This window comes from Leuresthes tenuis, unplaced genomic scaffold (genome assembly GCF_036924035.1).
Source record: "Leuresthes tenuis unplaced genomic scaffold, fLeuTen1.0.hap1 SCAF_7, whole genome shotgun sequence".
Classification (NCBI taxonomy): domain Eukaryota; kingdom Metazoa; phylum Chordata; class Actinopteri; order Atheriniformes; family Atherinopsidae; genus Leuresthes; species Leuresthes tenuis.
The window spans coordinates 11,796,061-11,812,891 of record NW_027325361.1 but is presented as its reverse complement, the minus strand read 5'-3'; the positions used below and the strand labels follow the sequence as shown (position 1 = coordinate 11,812,891).

Sequence of the window (16,831 nt, the reverse complement as noted above, 5' to 3'; positions counted from 1 at the left end):
GAGTAATGTTTTATGTCTCAAAAAACTATGACAGCAAGGGCCCCACTCTAGTCTGCTAGATTTAAAAAAGGGTCAAATCAAAATATCTTGACCTCATTATCTGAAATTTTGGCGACAGTTAAAATCAACTTTTCTTTTGTGGTCAATATACAGTACAGTATCAGTCACACTGTGAATGTACTTTCTCAGTATGGAATTGAATGAAACGTTTGAGCATTTATCATCATAATTTGATTAGAGGACTTCAGAAAAGCTTGGTCTTTTTTATTTTTATTTTTTTAGATCAGTTTATCACAAAACATACATACAGTCACATTATATATACTAGACATATTCTTTCAAACCGGCTTTTAATTACACTTTAAAGTCCAACCAACCACTAGGTTTTATGACAAGGAATCATACTTGCTGAGCGTATTTCTGCACAACAAATCATCAAATGTCACTTTTTATTTATTCAAGCAGCACAAGTGCAGTTTAAATCCAATGTAAAAATATCAAAGATCAGTATCTTAAAACCCGGGCAAAAACTATAAAATTGTCTCAAGAAGTACACAGCAACAGTAGTCAGTGAAAATAAAGGTAAAGAGAGTTTTGAGGAGAGTTCTAAATCACTAATGACACCAGTAATCATGTTTAATCTTCACGCTTTTCACAGCACTCTAAGTGACATCCATTCTGGATACTATATTTGCATTTCCTGCGAACATCTATGTGTATCTACAGTGTGACATGTGACACACAAGGATGAACACTGAAGCAGAAGATCGCAGTCACGCATTAACAAAGAGGAAAAAATAAAAGGAGTTATTTCGTTGCATTTTTCCTTTCACATAAATCTGTTCCAATTGCAAACAAGTTAGCAGACAATTATTATTTATTGATGATACTGAAACATGATCAGTTCCATTTCAATTGATATTGAAGAATCATGAAGTATTATTGGAGATAGGGTTACTTGACCAACTTTGGAATAAATCAAACATTGAATTAACCATTTTTAACACAACAAGACACAAGATAAAAGGCTAATTTTCACTGAAGCATCTCATTTATGTCTTTATTTCTGTAACATTATGTTTAACATAAAAAAATAAGCTTAGAATATCTAAAAGAAGCATGCAGATAGCTTTAAAGGTGCTTTAGCTGACTATTAACACACTTTTTCTTGTGACAGATTAATACTACAAAACATTTTAAAAAAGGAATATGAAATAAAATTCAATCCTCTCACATTATTGGTGCAACATATTGTCATCTTAATTAACATAAAAAATACTCATGAAAGAGTATGAACACAGTGACTTTATTGTCAGTTTGCTGTAATCATAGCTCAAATCCGTCTAATCATGGAGAAGGAGGTGATGGTGTCACATCTGATTTCTCCATTTCTTCTCCGCCATCTGAGCCCAGGTTACTCCCAAGTGAAGATCGCGTCAATCTGCGAACTGTCTCCCTGAAAGATGGGTATATGGATGTGATGGAGCTGCGGGACCAGTCGAGGCGAGGGTGTGCTCTCTTCAAAACTGATCTGCGAAACAGGATATAAACCCATGGATCTAGGATCTGGTTCCAGGTGGCGAAGCGAATCCATCGAAGAAGGTATTGGATCTTTACACGACTTCCAGACAGGACAGTTTGAGCTATGAATATCTGTTTGTAGGGATAAGATAAACACATAAGAATGCAGAAAAGAAAGAGCAAAAAAAAAGGAAAAAATCTAATGTAAGTGCGGAACAGCAATCATATAATAAAAACTTTACAACAGGAAAGATAAGAATTAAAAAACGCAAATGATTGAAATGGTTGACAGAAGAGTTAGAGATAAGGAACCACTGAAAAAGATTTGATTAATGTTGCAAAAGCACATGTGCAATCACTTTTAGTTTTGCCATTGCCCTTGTTAGCAAGAGCCACAATATCACAATTAACTCCTGCTTTAAGCTGCAACATTTGTGTGAGGCATCACTGTAATGATATTACCATAAGAATATCCTGCTTAGCTAACACATGCAAACAAGCTCCTGCTGGAATAACAAGTTGGCTTAGTGTCTATTCAACATTCAGCTATTGGAAATCTGTTCTGCAATACACATCCAAGCAGTGCATGGGAAGCTTTGACACAATTCATGCCATCCTGTTAAAAATTGTGGCATGCACATTTTGATATGGTGTGTAAACACATGTTTAAAGTTTTGTTGAAGTTTTTGTTTGTTTGGCGCACTTTCTTAAGCAGAATCAGATTACATATATGTTTGTTCACATTTCCTAAAATTACTAAAATTCTAATTCTGGGACCCTGCACTCAGTTAGGATGGTTCCTAAGCCCAATAGATTTTTCAACTGGACTTCTACTCTTACCCTAAGGAGGACAAAAGAAAAAAGAAAACAACAATTACTGTGGCAGACATCCACAAAAAGAAAATGATGAAAACGCTTCTTCATGAATTAATTTTGTAAGTTTGTTTGCAGACTGGAAAAGCTGGTGAATCCCAACATTTGTTTCCTTATTTTATTGTAATGTTTACAGTTTCCATTCATCTTTTCATTTTCACATCTTTTAAATGAAAATCAAAAAGGTGTGGTGAATTGAAACTTAAGCTATATCTGTGGGAAAAGGGTTAGTAAGAGTTAGTCGTTTTTTTTCAAACCTTTCTTATAACTGGTATATTTCGGACTGTGGACCAATGCTGCTGTTTTACAGCCTGTGGTTTGACTGGAAGATTGGGTTGACTATGAAATACAGTTTTGTTACTAGCTAACTCTAGTCTGATGTAGTGAGTTATTTTTTAGACCAAGTAAAATAACACCTTTACTTTCAAAGTAATCATAATTCAAAGGGATATTCCTGAGTTAACACTTACTCAGTAACTCATCCAACAATGTCTAGGGTGTTGCTTACGAGGTTTTCAGGTAGGCCTTAGTGGAAAGCTTCTCTACATTTTCCGCAAAGCATCATTATTATTTGGCCTGAAAAACTTGGTGTTTTACAGGAAATGTTTTCTGCAACTCTGCTCAGGAGGAATGTTTGATGAACCTGATGAAACTTCAAACAGAAGAGTGATAACCTGTCATGGTATTGATATATATCTTGACATGAAACCATCTGTGTTAGTTTCAGGAAATGAAATGTGGCACAAGCGTAGAGACAAGGCTTAAAAAATATCAGTGAAACATTCTTTAATGGTCCTGAATGAAATATGATGAGATGTAGAGCAGCAACTAAGATGCACAATCAAAAATGCACAATCAAGCATGCTCTTAGGTATGTAATTCACGGGCATCATTAGCAGATGGCTTTGACAAGCTGATGTGACTGTCCAACTCCAGCCTAAAGTTGATTATGATGAGGGTTAGCAGTGACATGATAAGCTGTGCTTTTGCAACAGCATTTGAATATTCGCCTTGCTTTTTACTCGCCTCAGTCGGCACACTTGAGACACGATGTAAATCCAGGGGTCAAATATCTGATTGAAGGTGGCCATTCGTAGGTAGATCAAAATCATGTCATCGTTTGCAGAGGGTGTCACTGCGCTCCTCAGTGTATATATCTGTTCAGGGTATCACACAACTAAGGTTAGACCGGACTCCAGAATGATATGCTCTTCAGTCTTCTTCAGGGACTTTAATCCTTTTTATTCTTCCCTCTGATTTGAACAATCAGGCCGTAATTTATAGTCAGGTGGACACTGCTAATTTTTATTCAAATAAGAACTAATAATAGTTTGAAATCTCTCACAATATTCATAAACATAGGGGCTTTAAACACAGGATCCTGACATGATGGGGGTACTGTGCTGAAAGAAAGTGATGAAGCTTTAGAACATCACTAAAAGGGGCTAAACGAGATTAATACAAGCAGTCAGACAAATATAAAAGTTATTAAAATGTGAATAGCTTCAGTTTTTAAAAAAAATCAGCTTGGAAGGTTAGTTCTGGGCGTTAGTTTCCAGTCTCTAAAATTATTTGAAGAACTGTGCTGATAACAAAAAGAGCTTGGAGAGGAGCTTTTGTTTATGCCACAAGCTTTTTACGCTTAGTAAGTTGGTCACTGTAAGCCAGAGCGCTTCACGATATCATGAATGGATGTTGCTTTTAACTTCCTACAAAATGCCTCCTGAGTGATGTTAAAGTCTCACAAAGATTTACATACTGTGCATTACTAAAAAGGAAATTGTAAAGATGCATGTGAGAAGACTGAAAGACTTAGTGTACAGATACTCTATATTTGCCTACAACAGAGGAAGGCACACTTCCATTGCTCTTATCAACTCAAAACACACACTATCACAGAGCACAGATAGCTGTATAGTTACAGAGGCTCACCCACATTTGCCCAGGTTGAAACAGGGCCAGAGACCTTCCTGTGGTGGCCCACAGCAGTTTAAAAAGAATGGAGCTGTGCATGTATTCTGCAAAACTATCTCAGTTCACTCAGCAAGTCTTCAGAGAAATGGGAGTGAGCCAAACTGCACCATGATTACCAGATGTCTTTTTATGGAAGCCAAAAGAGGCAATTCTTGAAAATTCTCATCATCCTGAAATCACACGTTGATTATCTCATTACGTCAAGATAACGAAAATCATTTTGTAGTAACAATGAGTTGATTATGTCATTATCAAGATAAAAAGGATTACTTTGTCATAACAATGAATAAGTTTGTGTCATTATCTCAAGATAACAGGTTGATATCAAGAAAATAGGTTGCAATCTATGATTGCAGGGTTGCAAGGCTGCTCTCAATTATTAGCTTACTTAATTATTGAAATTCAGAGATAACAAACTGTATTCAGTAACTATAATAATAATAATAATAATCTTTAGAAACTTTCTTTAATCGCCAAAAGTTGCTATGAGCCAGATTCATATGGTACAATGAGCTGTCCACAATGACTAGGTTATCATATCTGGCCTTAATAAATGAGATTATTGGTGATAGCAGAAAAATGTAAGAAAAAAGTAATAGAGTCATAAAGTGTAAGAGGTCATAAAGTGTAAGAGGTCATAAAGTGGACTGTATAAAAAAAGCTTGATTTTCCAGGAAATAAAGTTATTAAAACTTCCTACTTCCTTCCAGAGGCATCTAAGAAAATATCTAGTTTCTTTATCATTTTACAGAAAAGAGAAGTAAAGATATTAAATGCAGTAATATTAGGTCTACTTAACTAAAAACAAACACAAGAAAAACTGACCAATAGGGGACACCAGCAGATACTAGCAATGGCCATGATCAGGATAAGCTGAATCATCATTTCCACTTCATGGTCTCGGCGCCGCTGGGCCCTGTCTGGTCCACAGCACACCTTTATCAGGGTCACCACGCTCACAGTGTTCAGCAGAAATGACACAGCGATGCAAGTCAGTCCGACAAGAGAGAAGAGCACAGAGAATGCTAAGTCATTCCCCTCTGAGCTGATGTTGAGAAAACACCAGGAGCCAGGAGTCTGGATGTGGTAGCTTCCGAAGCCTATTAGGGGCAGCAGCGATATGCAGCCAGCAATAAACCACACCATCAGCACCATGGAGACTGTCCGTCGTCTGGGCATGCTGGTGGAACGGGAAAATGGACGGTTGATGCCAATGAAGCGCTCCACGGCCATTGTGGCACCAAGCAGCAGTGGGCATAATCCATAGAAGACCATAGACATACCCATAAAGTTGCAAAAGTGGCAGGTAGGGTCTGACTGACGCCAGTCAACACGTGTGATGTAGAAGGAGACCACAACGGAGCCTGTGACCAGAAGACCCATGAAGTCAGTAACGACAAGACCACCCAGGAAGATGAGGAAGAAAGAGCGTGAGTGACTTTGTGTTCGCTGGAAGGATTTAATGAGCACAATAAATGCAATGAGATTAGAGGTGAGGCCCAACGTGCTGAAGGTGGCTGAGTATTGGACATTGCCCAAGTCTGGGTTGTACATAAATGGTGTGCTGGTGTTAGAGTAGCAGATTGGGGTGTTACTATCTGAGTTGTTCATGGTGCTCAGCTGGCATGGAATTCGAGATCACTCAGAGATGGAGAGACAATATAATTAGGAGAAATCTCATTTCTTCATGTAACCTAAAAAAAAGAACAAAATAGAGAGAAGTTAAATTTGAAGACATTTGTGCTTTGGATTGTGGAAATGTACAACAGCTATCAAAGTACATGCACATACAAATACACAACTAGCCATGTGGTGCAAAAGAAATTTCTACAAGTTCTACAAAAGTATATCTTAAAGTGGGCTTGTTTTGTTGTAATTCATCTGTGACAACCTTTGTGACCCTGTTATGTGTTCACTTTAATGCTAGAAGTGTTAGATGATGGTCATAGAACACTTTCGGTGCTGGAAATGGATTATAATCACCCATTCATCTAAAACATATTCTTTGTCCCATTTAAAGTCATGTGTGGCAGGAAAGAAGTCTATTTCGGCAGGCCAAATGAAAGGAGAACAGATTAACTATCACAGTGAATATATTAAAGGGCAATTCTGTGAACCTGTTGAATTTTTAAAAACATTTTTATCTGGTGATAATTTAAAATAAGTAGGCCCAAAATCTTGGGGAAACAAATAGGAATTGTTACTTGATCTTGCTGGGTACAAACTACAAAAACACACAAGACTTGACACACAGACAGTGCTAGCGTGGGACAGAGTTGGAGACAATGACACAGATCACAAAAACAGAGACAGAGAGCTAGCATCCGGGCAGGAAATGCAGTTCTGAGAGTGTTAATGACAGAGTCAATAACAGGAAATTAACATAATTAATCTACAATGTTGACCCTGGTGGTCTGTCCCCAATAAATGACCAGCCATACCATAATTACACAGCAACACATTATGCTGTGCAGTGAAGACATGAAATCAGATATGGCATTGATATGTTACTTATGCAAAAATGTTTTTCTTTGTGGCATAAACAACATTCAGAAATGAGAACTGATACAGAGGAAGTCTAAATATACCACTATTTAATGACTCAAAATATTTTTTATTCAAACAAACCCAAGTGTAAAGTAAACTCATCTACCTCTACTGATAGTGTCTTACTCGCTTTCTGAAAAACATCAGCATGCATCCTGTAAAAGCCGACCTGCATTACCACAAAGGATCACAGTTATCATAGACAGTCACATCTTTGTTGCAGCTGTAGTGAATATTCTTGGTGTGGTCCTTAACAGATGTTATATGTTACTGTTGCTGGACTTCCAGTGCGCATTGTGGGACTTTATCAGTGTGTATTGTGTTCAAAGAAAGCAGATTGCCGGTGTTAAGCCTTTGGAATGTTGTTTTTTGTCAAGAAATGATGACTCTACATAAACTGCAATAAGCAAATGTAGCAAATATTTAAAGACAATAGATATGAAAAAGAACCATAAGAATTGCATTCTATTCACCTCATGCATAGAAGGAGCTTCAATAAATCATCAGCTTTCAAACACTTCCCTCTCTATATCATCAAAAACCTCCCTGAATGAGTCCTCTTAATATAATTTCATGATTGAAAGAGAAATTTGTTGGATTTTGTCTCTGTCTTTTATTTGTTTTCACCTTATATTTGAAATCGTCTTTTATGTGAACCTTTTATGTGAAATTCAGTTTTATGCTGCTACACTGAGCAGGACTCAATGAAAGAAAAGATCTTGTCTAAATGGGATCTTTCTGGCTAAATAAAGGAAGTTAATGAATAAATAAAAAATAGCATTTGAGAGAATGGAACCTGTGTTACACTGAGAAAATAAACAAATATGGGTGTGTGCCTCTGTTAATGTAGTTTGCTCAAGGTGAGGTAGGTGTAAAGCTAAACAGTTTAGACACCATCAATTCCAATTCCCAGAAATGGTGTCACCACAATGCAATGGAAACATTTGTCAATTGCCTGTTTACTTTCCTGAAAGTCATTGTTCAGCTTGCACGCTTACAATACACTTGGAATACTGGTCCCCTTAGACTATTTAACATTAGGGGTGACAAGTTAAGCAAGTTGCTTTTTCGCTTTTGCTCTCGCACTCAGAAAAAAAGAAAAAAAAGACTTTTAACAGGCTTTTGGGGCCAGTGCATGTTGATGTATGAGGATGTCACTCCAACATAGTTTCACAAAACTTTTTTTTTTAAATTCTATTTATATTTAGTCATTATTCAACATGGGTTAGCCCCATGGAGACACAATGATCTCTTTCCCAAGGGAAGCCTGGCCAAGACAGCAGCTTAAAACATTAAGTTACGAGGGTTAAAACAAACAAGGCAAGAGGCCACATAAAATACAGGTCAAACAACAACAACAAAAAAAAACAACAAATACAAATACAGTCAGATCAGAACAATAAAGTTCATGTTTTGTCAATTCGTCATTTCCTGTTTTATTTTGAAATACTAACTTCCCTCTCGTTTCAGGTACCTTGCCCTTCCTCCTGTGTCAAGTGTCTGATTGTCTTCCCTGATTCCAAAGTGTTTCCATCTGTTCCCTATGGCTCATCTTGTGTCTGCGTCTCCCTTGTCTTGTGCCAGTGCGTGTAACCTGTCTCCTTCCTCACTCCAGCGTCCTTGAACCACAAAACCCAATGTCCTGAATCCTTGAGCCTGAAGTTGAGTGATCCTCCTTCAGAGCTATCTTCATTTGTAATTTATTCCATAGCTTTAGTTTAGTTCACGGTAAGTTCTCATAGCATGTTTTGTTTCTCCGTTAAGGAGTGGTTTTTGTTCTTGTTAATTGTTTCATAGACACCCCCGTTAGAGGAGCGCTGCGTTCGGCATTTGGTTTAAGTTTCATAGTTCCTCCGCTAGTGGAGTGATTTTGAGTTTTGTCTTTAGAGATCTTTGCGCCGCCGTTACAGGTGAGCTTAGTGATAATTGTTAAGTTTGATAGTGCCTCCCTTCGTGGAGAGTTTTTTATTTTTTTTCCGTTCTGTAGCGTTTGTGTCCTGTTTATCAGGTGAGCGTCTTTTGTTTAAGTCCGCCTGATTAGGAGAGCGCGAAAGTTTATTTTGTAATCGTGCATAGCCTGTTCTGTTTTCCTCCTGGCGTGGAGATAGTTTTGTTTGATAATTTTCATAGCTGCGGTCCCCTTCAAATATAGTTATTGAGGGGAGTGTCTCAGGAGTTTCACAGCCCCTTGTTTTTGCTCTGTTTTGGAGACCCTCGATCTGTTTATCGTTAATAAACACTCTTGCCTTGAAATCGACCCTGCATCTGTGTCCTGTGGACCGTGACACTCACAAGGTTTTGTCAATTTTTGTGAAACTGTAACAGAAATCTATTGATATGTGTGTAATTTTCGGGGACATGAGTTCCTCTTTGTTTCAATACAGGTAATTATAAATGGGAACATGGTCATGTTGTCATCAGTGGAGTGATTAGCTGCTTCTGACAGGAGACACATGTTGCATAGCCAGACATGGCTGTCAACCACTACATCCAAATTTGTCAACAATCTGACTTTGTTACGCTGTAGTTTGATATATATATATATATTGTCAGTTTCCCTCCACTGGGTATTGAAAACAACTACACCACAAACAAAAAAAAGTGTTTTGTAGTTTCCCCCATCTTTTTAGGAATTGGGCACCAAAATAACTTGATTAAAGTTTCAGCAATAAAATAACATGGGTAATGGAAGACTTGCTGAAAATTACAGCCTTCCTTATATGGGGAAAAAACCCCAAACAAACGTTATGTTCCTCGCGAAGCACAAGTTAGTGGAAAAGAGGGACTGACTCTTGGAGCTTTTGCCTTGTAAATTTTGACACATCTGCATTTTAGAGACATTATCAACAGCCTTAATTTATAGAGATGTAAAATGTCAACATTTCACAATGGGGACTGAGCTGAAACAGCAGGTCATGATATTTACTTAAATCCAACAATTACACCACATGAACTGAATCTAACACACAGGTTACATTGGAGTATGGTAATTCCATAATGGATTATTGATGTACTTTATACATACTGAGTGGTTGTTGTTGAAGTAATCATTTTTTAAATACAATAATTCATAACCTATGAAGCTTTGCTAATCTTCTTTTGTGGCTACATTTTTATCAAGTCCATCAGGGAACAACAATGAGAGAAGATATCAAGCGAAAAGTGGCCGTTAGCTTCATCAGTTACTTTGTCTCAAATTGTGTTATGTTTCACTAAGATGGTGAAATGCTTTTCTACTTAAACTGAGTCTACTAACCAGATGGTATAAAGGTATTCGTCTACTGCTCAACGTGGAGAAAACTAACAAGATTTTTATCTACTTCAGAGGACACCCTTCGCTTTTAACCCATCCAGGTTGGTACCTGTTAAACACACGCATGCACAGAGTCACACACTCATAGAGACAGATGCCATGCACTGGAGTGGTGGGCAGCCAATCACAGTGCCTGGGGAGCATGGGGGTACGGTGCCTTGCTCAAGGGCACCTCAGCCGTGGCAAGGAGGTGGACTGACGGTCCTCCAGCTGTCAGTTTCACCAAGCTTTGAGTGGCAAGAGTGGGAATCAAATCGCCAACCTTCCTGTTATTGGACAATTCACTCTAACCACATCACAGAGGACCTCTGCTGGACAACTCGCACCACATTACAGCTCCAGCATCCATCATGTGTGCCACTGCCCTTTCTACAGTGGCACCATTGCCAGCATCCTGACTGGCTTTGTGACTGTGTGGTAAGGAAGCTGCACTACCCACTGCAGGAAGACCTTGCAGTGCAAAATGAAAGCAGCCTGCAGGATCATGGGCACTCCATTCCCCTCACTCTCTGAAATGTATAACACCCGCCTCAGCCGGAATGCATTCAGCATAGCACTGGACCTAACACATCCTTCCTACCACTGTTCAGCCTCCTGCCATCGCGAAGGAGGCACTGCAGTCTTTGAGCTAGCTCCAACAGAATGAGGAACAGCGTCATACATCAGGCTGTAAGGACACTGAACTCTCCCTGCTCCCCGTTCACCAGCAGAAGTCACGTTACATTGACCTTATATTGACCTTGTCCCCGGTGTAATCTCCAATGCACTTTTTGCTGGATGTTTTATAGCGCTTTGAGAGCAGTGAAAAAAGAAAAGTTTTCTTTCCTTTTTTTCAACTTCACTTTTGGAAATCAACAAGGTTTTACACAATAAACCGTTTAATTTATGTTAACGGGTTGATCTCCCGTATAAGTCCCCTTCATTTACTGATAATGAGCATAGTGAGAGAACACAAAGGCTTGATTTCATGAAAAATTCTGATGCTGCTAAGAAACTGTAATTATAATTACAGTTTATCCAGAAAGACAGAAGAGAGATTTGTGCCTGAAAATAGAACATTTATTCTATTTTCCTTTTCGTACAAAAAAAAGGCAAATCATTGCAGACTGACAAGCTAATTAAACTTCCCTGAACAATTTGGAGCTTTTCCTTCTGTTGACTTGCATGAAATCTCTGAAAACAAAACAGCTGAGAGAGAAGAAGGTGTTCTGGTTTCAAATGCTGTTATGCTTGCAAAATTTCAGGGTAACTGAACTGAAGGGTATCACTGAAAACGACAGATTTAAAAAATAGTACAATGCTTGATGGGATGTTTTTCTACATTCTAGCAATGCAGTCAACTGTGAGTATTTCTTTTTTTCTCCATTTTAAACACTTCATATGCTATGACAACAGCAGCAAAATGAAACTAAACTGCTGAGGATGACAAAAGTATAAACTTTTACAAGCCATGCTGAAAAATGAAAAATACATTTCTTTTGATAGCATTTGAATTAAAATGTACAAGGGGTGAATAACTGCTATCACAGCCTAGGACCCCAGCCCTAATTCTTAGTAAAGTAAGCAGCAGAAGTAAATAGTCTTCTAGAGTTCACTTATGCAGAAATAAAAACACAGCATGAACAAATGTTTTTGTGAAATGATGCTTTTTTTTTTAGTTTTAACTTACCACCTCTGAAGTTTTCAAGGAGCAGGATTACTCTCATTTGGAAAGATTTTACTACTCCATCCAAGTCAGTTCTGTGCTCTTTTACAATCGATTACAACAACAGAAACAGTAACCACAGAAAGGGGTGGACAAGATATCATATATGGTGAATCTCACCTGATGAAAATGTTAAAAAGAGTCCTATTCTACAGCAGACTAACACCAATAACTGTGGATTATCCTGGCTTCCTTCTCTCAGCTGGTTTCTCTCCTACCGCAGCTCAGATACTCATCTCTCCCCTTCTGGTCACACTTCCTTTTGCTCAGCTCACTCCTCCCCGGAAGACATTGTCAAAAAGGGGAAGACTTTAGAGAGACACTACATAGAATGAAGAATGCACATTAGTGAATGCAGTAGAGAACAGAGAGAGGAAAAGGCATTCATCTCTGTTTTTTCTAAATGTGCGAGTGTATATAATGAGGAAGTTTAAGTGGGTTCTACAGAAAAAAAAAAATATTGTACTAAAAAACATGTTACATGTTTAAACCAGTTAAAACAGCTGTGTGACAATGATATTTCCATTCTAATACAGTAAGTAAGTAAGACTATGGAAAATAGTGAAAAACTTCATTTAAAACCAGTGAAATTAGATCCCAAAGTGCCTGAAAAATCTTGAAGATGTTTGGAAGTTTTTTTCCCCTTTCTTGTAATAGAAACCAGCTTGCGCACAGGTCATGTTACCAAAAAACATGCAGAGCAGATGTGGACCATGGCTGCCTCATGCTTGTAGTTAGACACAGGTCTGTATATCAGCTACAAGCAGAGTAAGAAAGACTGCAACTGGATTAACGTTCACAAACACTCTAAAGTCATCATCTGTCTGCACATGTGTATCAAAACAGGCAAAAGTTTCTATACAGCTAAAGTTTGAAGATGCTTAATCCCTTCAGACCTGCATTTTTTTGGCTGGGCAAAATTTTTTAAAAAACTGATTCTGACTCCTCTCCAACATAAAAACAAAGTGGAAAAAACACATTTTTGGTAACTCATGTTTTTAATAGTATTTTTTCATGTCCATTCCAATGGACGCCACGGCTAAATGGGTGTAAAATGTCATAAAAACTTAAGAAAAATAAGGCTGAGTTTTTCTACATAGTGACCAATCAGGTATGACCTAAACATCTGGAACTGGATGTTTGCATGAAAAAAAAAGTCAAAGTCAGCTTTATTTGTCAATTTCAATTATTGCAATACATACACAAGCATATTGAGACTCTCGGTCTCCCCAGATTTAAGTAAAAAAAAAACAGTAAACAAGGAATAAAAATAACAAGTCTTAATATAAGAAGCTATAAAAAAATTAAAAGAAGTATAAGGAGAATGTCCATTCAATCCATAAGGAGAGTATTAGGAAAACCCAGAGCCTGCAAGAAGATAGAAGAAGAGAAATGACGCAATATGAATATGCACATGAATACAATAGAAGTATGACTGTAGATAAGATTACCTGAAAAAAATCTTTTCCTTCAGTAAACTGTCAAAGAACTTCCAACACATAACCATACTTTTTATAGTAGGCTAATGAAGTGATAGCAGGTTTACTTGAAATGGAACTGGAGCTTGATTGTGATGATGTTTTCATGTATTCTCATTTTCGATGAGCAGCCTTGAAGCAGTTTTGGTGTGGTAGCCTCTTTCTTTTCATCATAATTTGGCATGTGGTCAACCATGTCATATTGCACTTCAGGTAAAGGCCTTACATCCTGAACTGGTGTGTGAGCTGGTCTGTGGGGGACACACTGTGGTTCTGGAGACATACTGGGTCTTCCACGTTTCGCTGCCATGGTTTTATGGACTCTCACCAGACACTGGGCCACATTCATTTTGAAGTGGAGGAGATCCTGGATGTCTTTGGTCTGGATAATGGCCCTCTTGGTGTCCAGCCTATACTCCAACCAACTGTTGACCACAGCCATGTCAAAAGCATGTGAAATTATTATTTATTTTGACCGAATTTCTGTACGGTACAGACTGACAAGCTGATCAAGCAGGTCAACGCCGCCCATTGCTTCATTGTACAGCTTAACCACCTCTGGACGGGACACCATCAAAAATTGGACCTTCTTTTTGTCCCACCGCTGCACTTCATCCATTCTGCCAACACCGACGAAGTTGGAGGCCATGACAACTGGTCTGCTGTCATACCATTTGACCAGTGTGGCACCATTTGCTCATCAACACAAAGGTTCTCCTCTCGTGGAAGCTCCAAGCATCTACTGCGTATGACATCATAGAGAGGACGTACCTTGAAAAACACATCATTGTTCTCAGCTGGCTTCTCCAAATTGTTGACCAAATGCAAATGTGACCGGAGCTGGAAGAATCTGTCACGGGGCATGGTGTTTTGAAAAATACCAATGTCCATCCCAGCTTCCCAGTATATGGAGACTCTTGGCATCTTTATCACTCCCATAGCAAGGTGGAGACCGATTAGGGTTCTGATTTCTCCTGGACTTGTTGGTTTGAAATTTAGTGAACCACTTTGCATGGCATAAATATTTGTGTTGTTGGCCATCAAATTGAAGATCTCATCTGATACATACTTTTTGAAGTATTCATAGGGCCTCATGGGATGATCTTCATGAATTGGAGGATTCTCAAAGGAAGTTTCCATGATTGTAGTGAACGGCCTGTGATGCCACTTGATTTCTTCCTTCCTGGTTACTGTCATCTCCTCCTGTCCACCCCTGTCCTCCTCTGTCACTACACTGCCTGTCTCTTCTATCTCAACCTCATCTGCCACATCAATTTCTTCTGGCATGCATCTTATCTCCTCACTGTCCCTCTCTGAATCTAATAACAAAACAATCACATTTTAACAAATTTGATGTATTCTTACTATTTAACTCTTATGCATTCCATTTAGATCTTACATACAAGACATTAAATTGAAAAAAAAAACACATACTAAGAATCAAAAACACTCAGCACTTAATTTCTAACTTACCACAGATCTCACTCCTGGTTTCATCCTCCTCATTTCCTGAATTCAAGGAGTCAAGTTCAGATAACTCTCCATTTACAAGACGATCAAGGAAGTCTTCGACTTTATACTCTGCAAGAACATTATGTAGAAAAAAATATATATTCAAAATGTTATAATCATGAATAAATAAACTGTGTATTTCCCCTAAAGTTTCATTTTATTTGTAATACCAAACTTTCCTACTTAGCGCAAACATTATCTATGCTGCTAGTAATAGCAAGAGTAGCTCTGCCGCTAGCACAGAGCAGAGTACATCCATGGAGCAGAGCAATGGACATCAGACTTTGAAAAAATCCCATAAATGAATGATATATGTTCAAAATAACTTCAAATATTATCACCTGTAACAGTTACAATTCTACTGGGAGCAAATTTGTTTGGCCAGCATGAAGATAAATTTATATTTTTGATTGAAAATGGGCACTTACTCTTCCCTCTCTGCAGTGGCTCCGCCATGGTTGTCTTGTCCGATGTCTATCACTCTCTCAGAGCTCGCTCAAAGTCATGAAATGATTGTTATTGGATAAAAAGGATCCAAACAGTGACCAGCATTGCTGACATCATTCAATTACATAGCATTTATTTGTTTAGAGACAGAAATATATCATGTCCATTCCAATGGATGCAGGGTTTGGTGGGGTTAACCACTGGGAAAAACTATATCCAAAACTATGTAGTACTCAGGCCTATGTTGTTATCACCATGCAGGTAAGGTATGTTTGGATACACAAATCTGATTTGGTCAGTGACAAATAACGATGGGACTGTTAGTCTCAAAGATCAAGTTTGAGGAAACAAATCTGATTTGCCTGCTGTCAGAACAGGTGACAATTGATTTTAGACTTAGAATTGAATACTTAAGAGCAAACGTGCTGCATGTGCCTCCTTCAAAGTAGTGCATTTAATTTCATTAGTGTGTTGCTGAGAATCAGCGCCTCCAAACCCGAGACTATGCTTCTCAGCCGGAAGAGGGTGGAATGCTCTCTCCGGGTCGGGAATGAGATCCTTCCCCAAGTGGAGGAGTTCAAGTCTCTCGGGGTCTTGTTCACGAGTGAGGGACGAATGGAACATGAGATTGACGGAGAAGGAGCTGAGCCAGAAGGCGAAGCTCTCTATTTACTGGTCAATCTACGTTCCCATCCTCACCTATGGTCACGAGTTGTGGGTAGTGACCGAAAGAACAAGATCGCGAATACAAGCGGCCGAAATGGGTTTCCTCCGCAGGGTGTCTGGGCTCTCCCTTAGAGACAGGGTGAGAAGCTCAGTCATCCGGGAGGGGCTCGGAGTAGAACCGCTGCTCCTCCGCATTGAGAGGAGTCAGATGAGGTGGCTCGGGCATCTGGTTAGGATGCTTCCTGGACGCCTCCCTGGGGAGGTGTTCCGGGCACGTCCCACTGGGAGGAGACCCCGGGAAAGACCCAGGACACGTTGGAGAGACTATGTCTCTCGGCTGGCCTGGGAACGCCTCGGGGTCCCCCCGGAAGAGCTGGAGGAAGTGTCCGGGGGCAGGGACGTCTGGGTTTCTCTGTTAAAGCTGCTGCCCCCGCGACCCGACCCCCGGATAAGCGGCAGATGATGGATGGATGGATGGGTGGTGTTGCTGAGATAAATCTAACTTTTTGTTACAGTTTGTGGGAGTAAATCTAAGCTTTCCAAGACATATACAAACGAGATATGTTTTGCTCAGACATTGTCAAGATGTTGGATCTAGTTGATAACGACACAACATGTCATTAAAATTTCACATGCAGCATTTCAATTTACACAACACTATTCCGGTGTCCTCACTACGATGAAGTGTTGACAAAATGTTCCATGCAGCTGATGTCCCTGTCAGATCACTCGTCAGGATGGCAACCAGATAAAGAAGAAGCTAGTTTCAGATTAAAGAAGTGTGTTTTCAAACAC

General features: G+C 39.0%; 1 protein-coding gene across 3 annotated transcripts; it reads right to left on the bottom strand.

The window, feature by feature from the left end:
• Positions 1–287: 287 nt before the first annotated feature.
• tbxa2r (thromboxane A2 receptor) lies at positions 288–12,175 on the bottom strand. Of its 3 annotated transcripts, none has more exons than XM_072389315.1 (3): positions 11,898–12,175; positions 5,194–6,062; positions 288–1,653 (listed from the first exon to the last, which is right to left on the bottom strand). In XM_072389315.1, the coding sequence occupies exons 2-3, from the start codon at positions 5,977–5,979 to the stop codon at positions 1,348–1,350; spliced, it is 1,092 nt and encodes a 363-aa protein (XP_072245416.1). In that variant the 5' UTR covers positions 5,980–6,062; positions 11,898–12,175; the 3' UTR covers positions 288–1,347. The 3 variants fall into 3 exon arrangements, with proteins under 3 accessions (XP_072245416.1, XP_072245417.1, XP_072245418.1); XM_072389316.1 differs by lacking the exon at positions 11,898–12,175 and adding an exon at positions 7,085–7,114; XM_072389317.1 differs by lacking the exon at positions 288–1,653 and adding an exon at positions 3,240–3,551.
• Between the last annotated feature and the right edge of the window lie 4,656 nt (positions 12,176–16,831).

Coding starts and splice junctions, on each gene's coding strand:
- tbxa2r (XM_072389315.1), bottom strand. CDS start 5,979: ATGAACAACTCAGATAGTAACACCCCAATCTGCTACTCTAACACCAGC. Junction 1,654..5,193: donor TCTGCTGGTGTCCCCTATTG/GTCAGTTTTTCT, acceptor CCCTACAAACAG/ATATTCATAGCTCAAACTGT.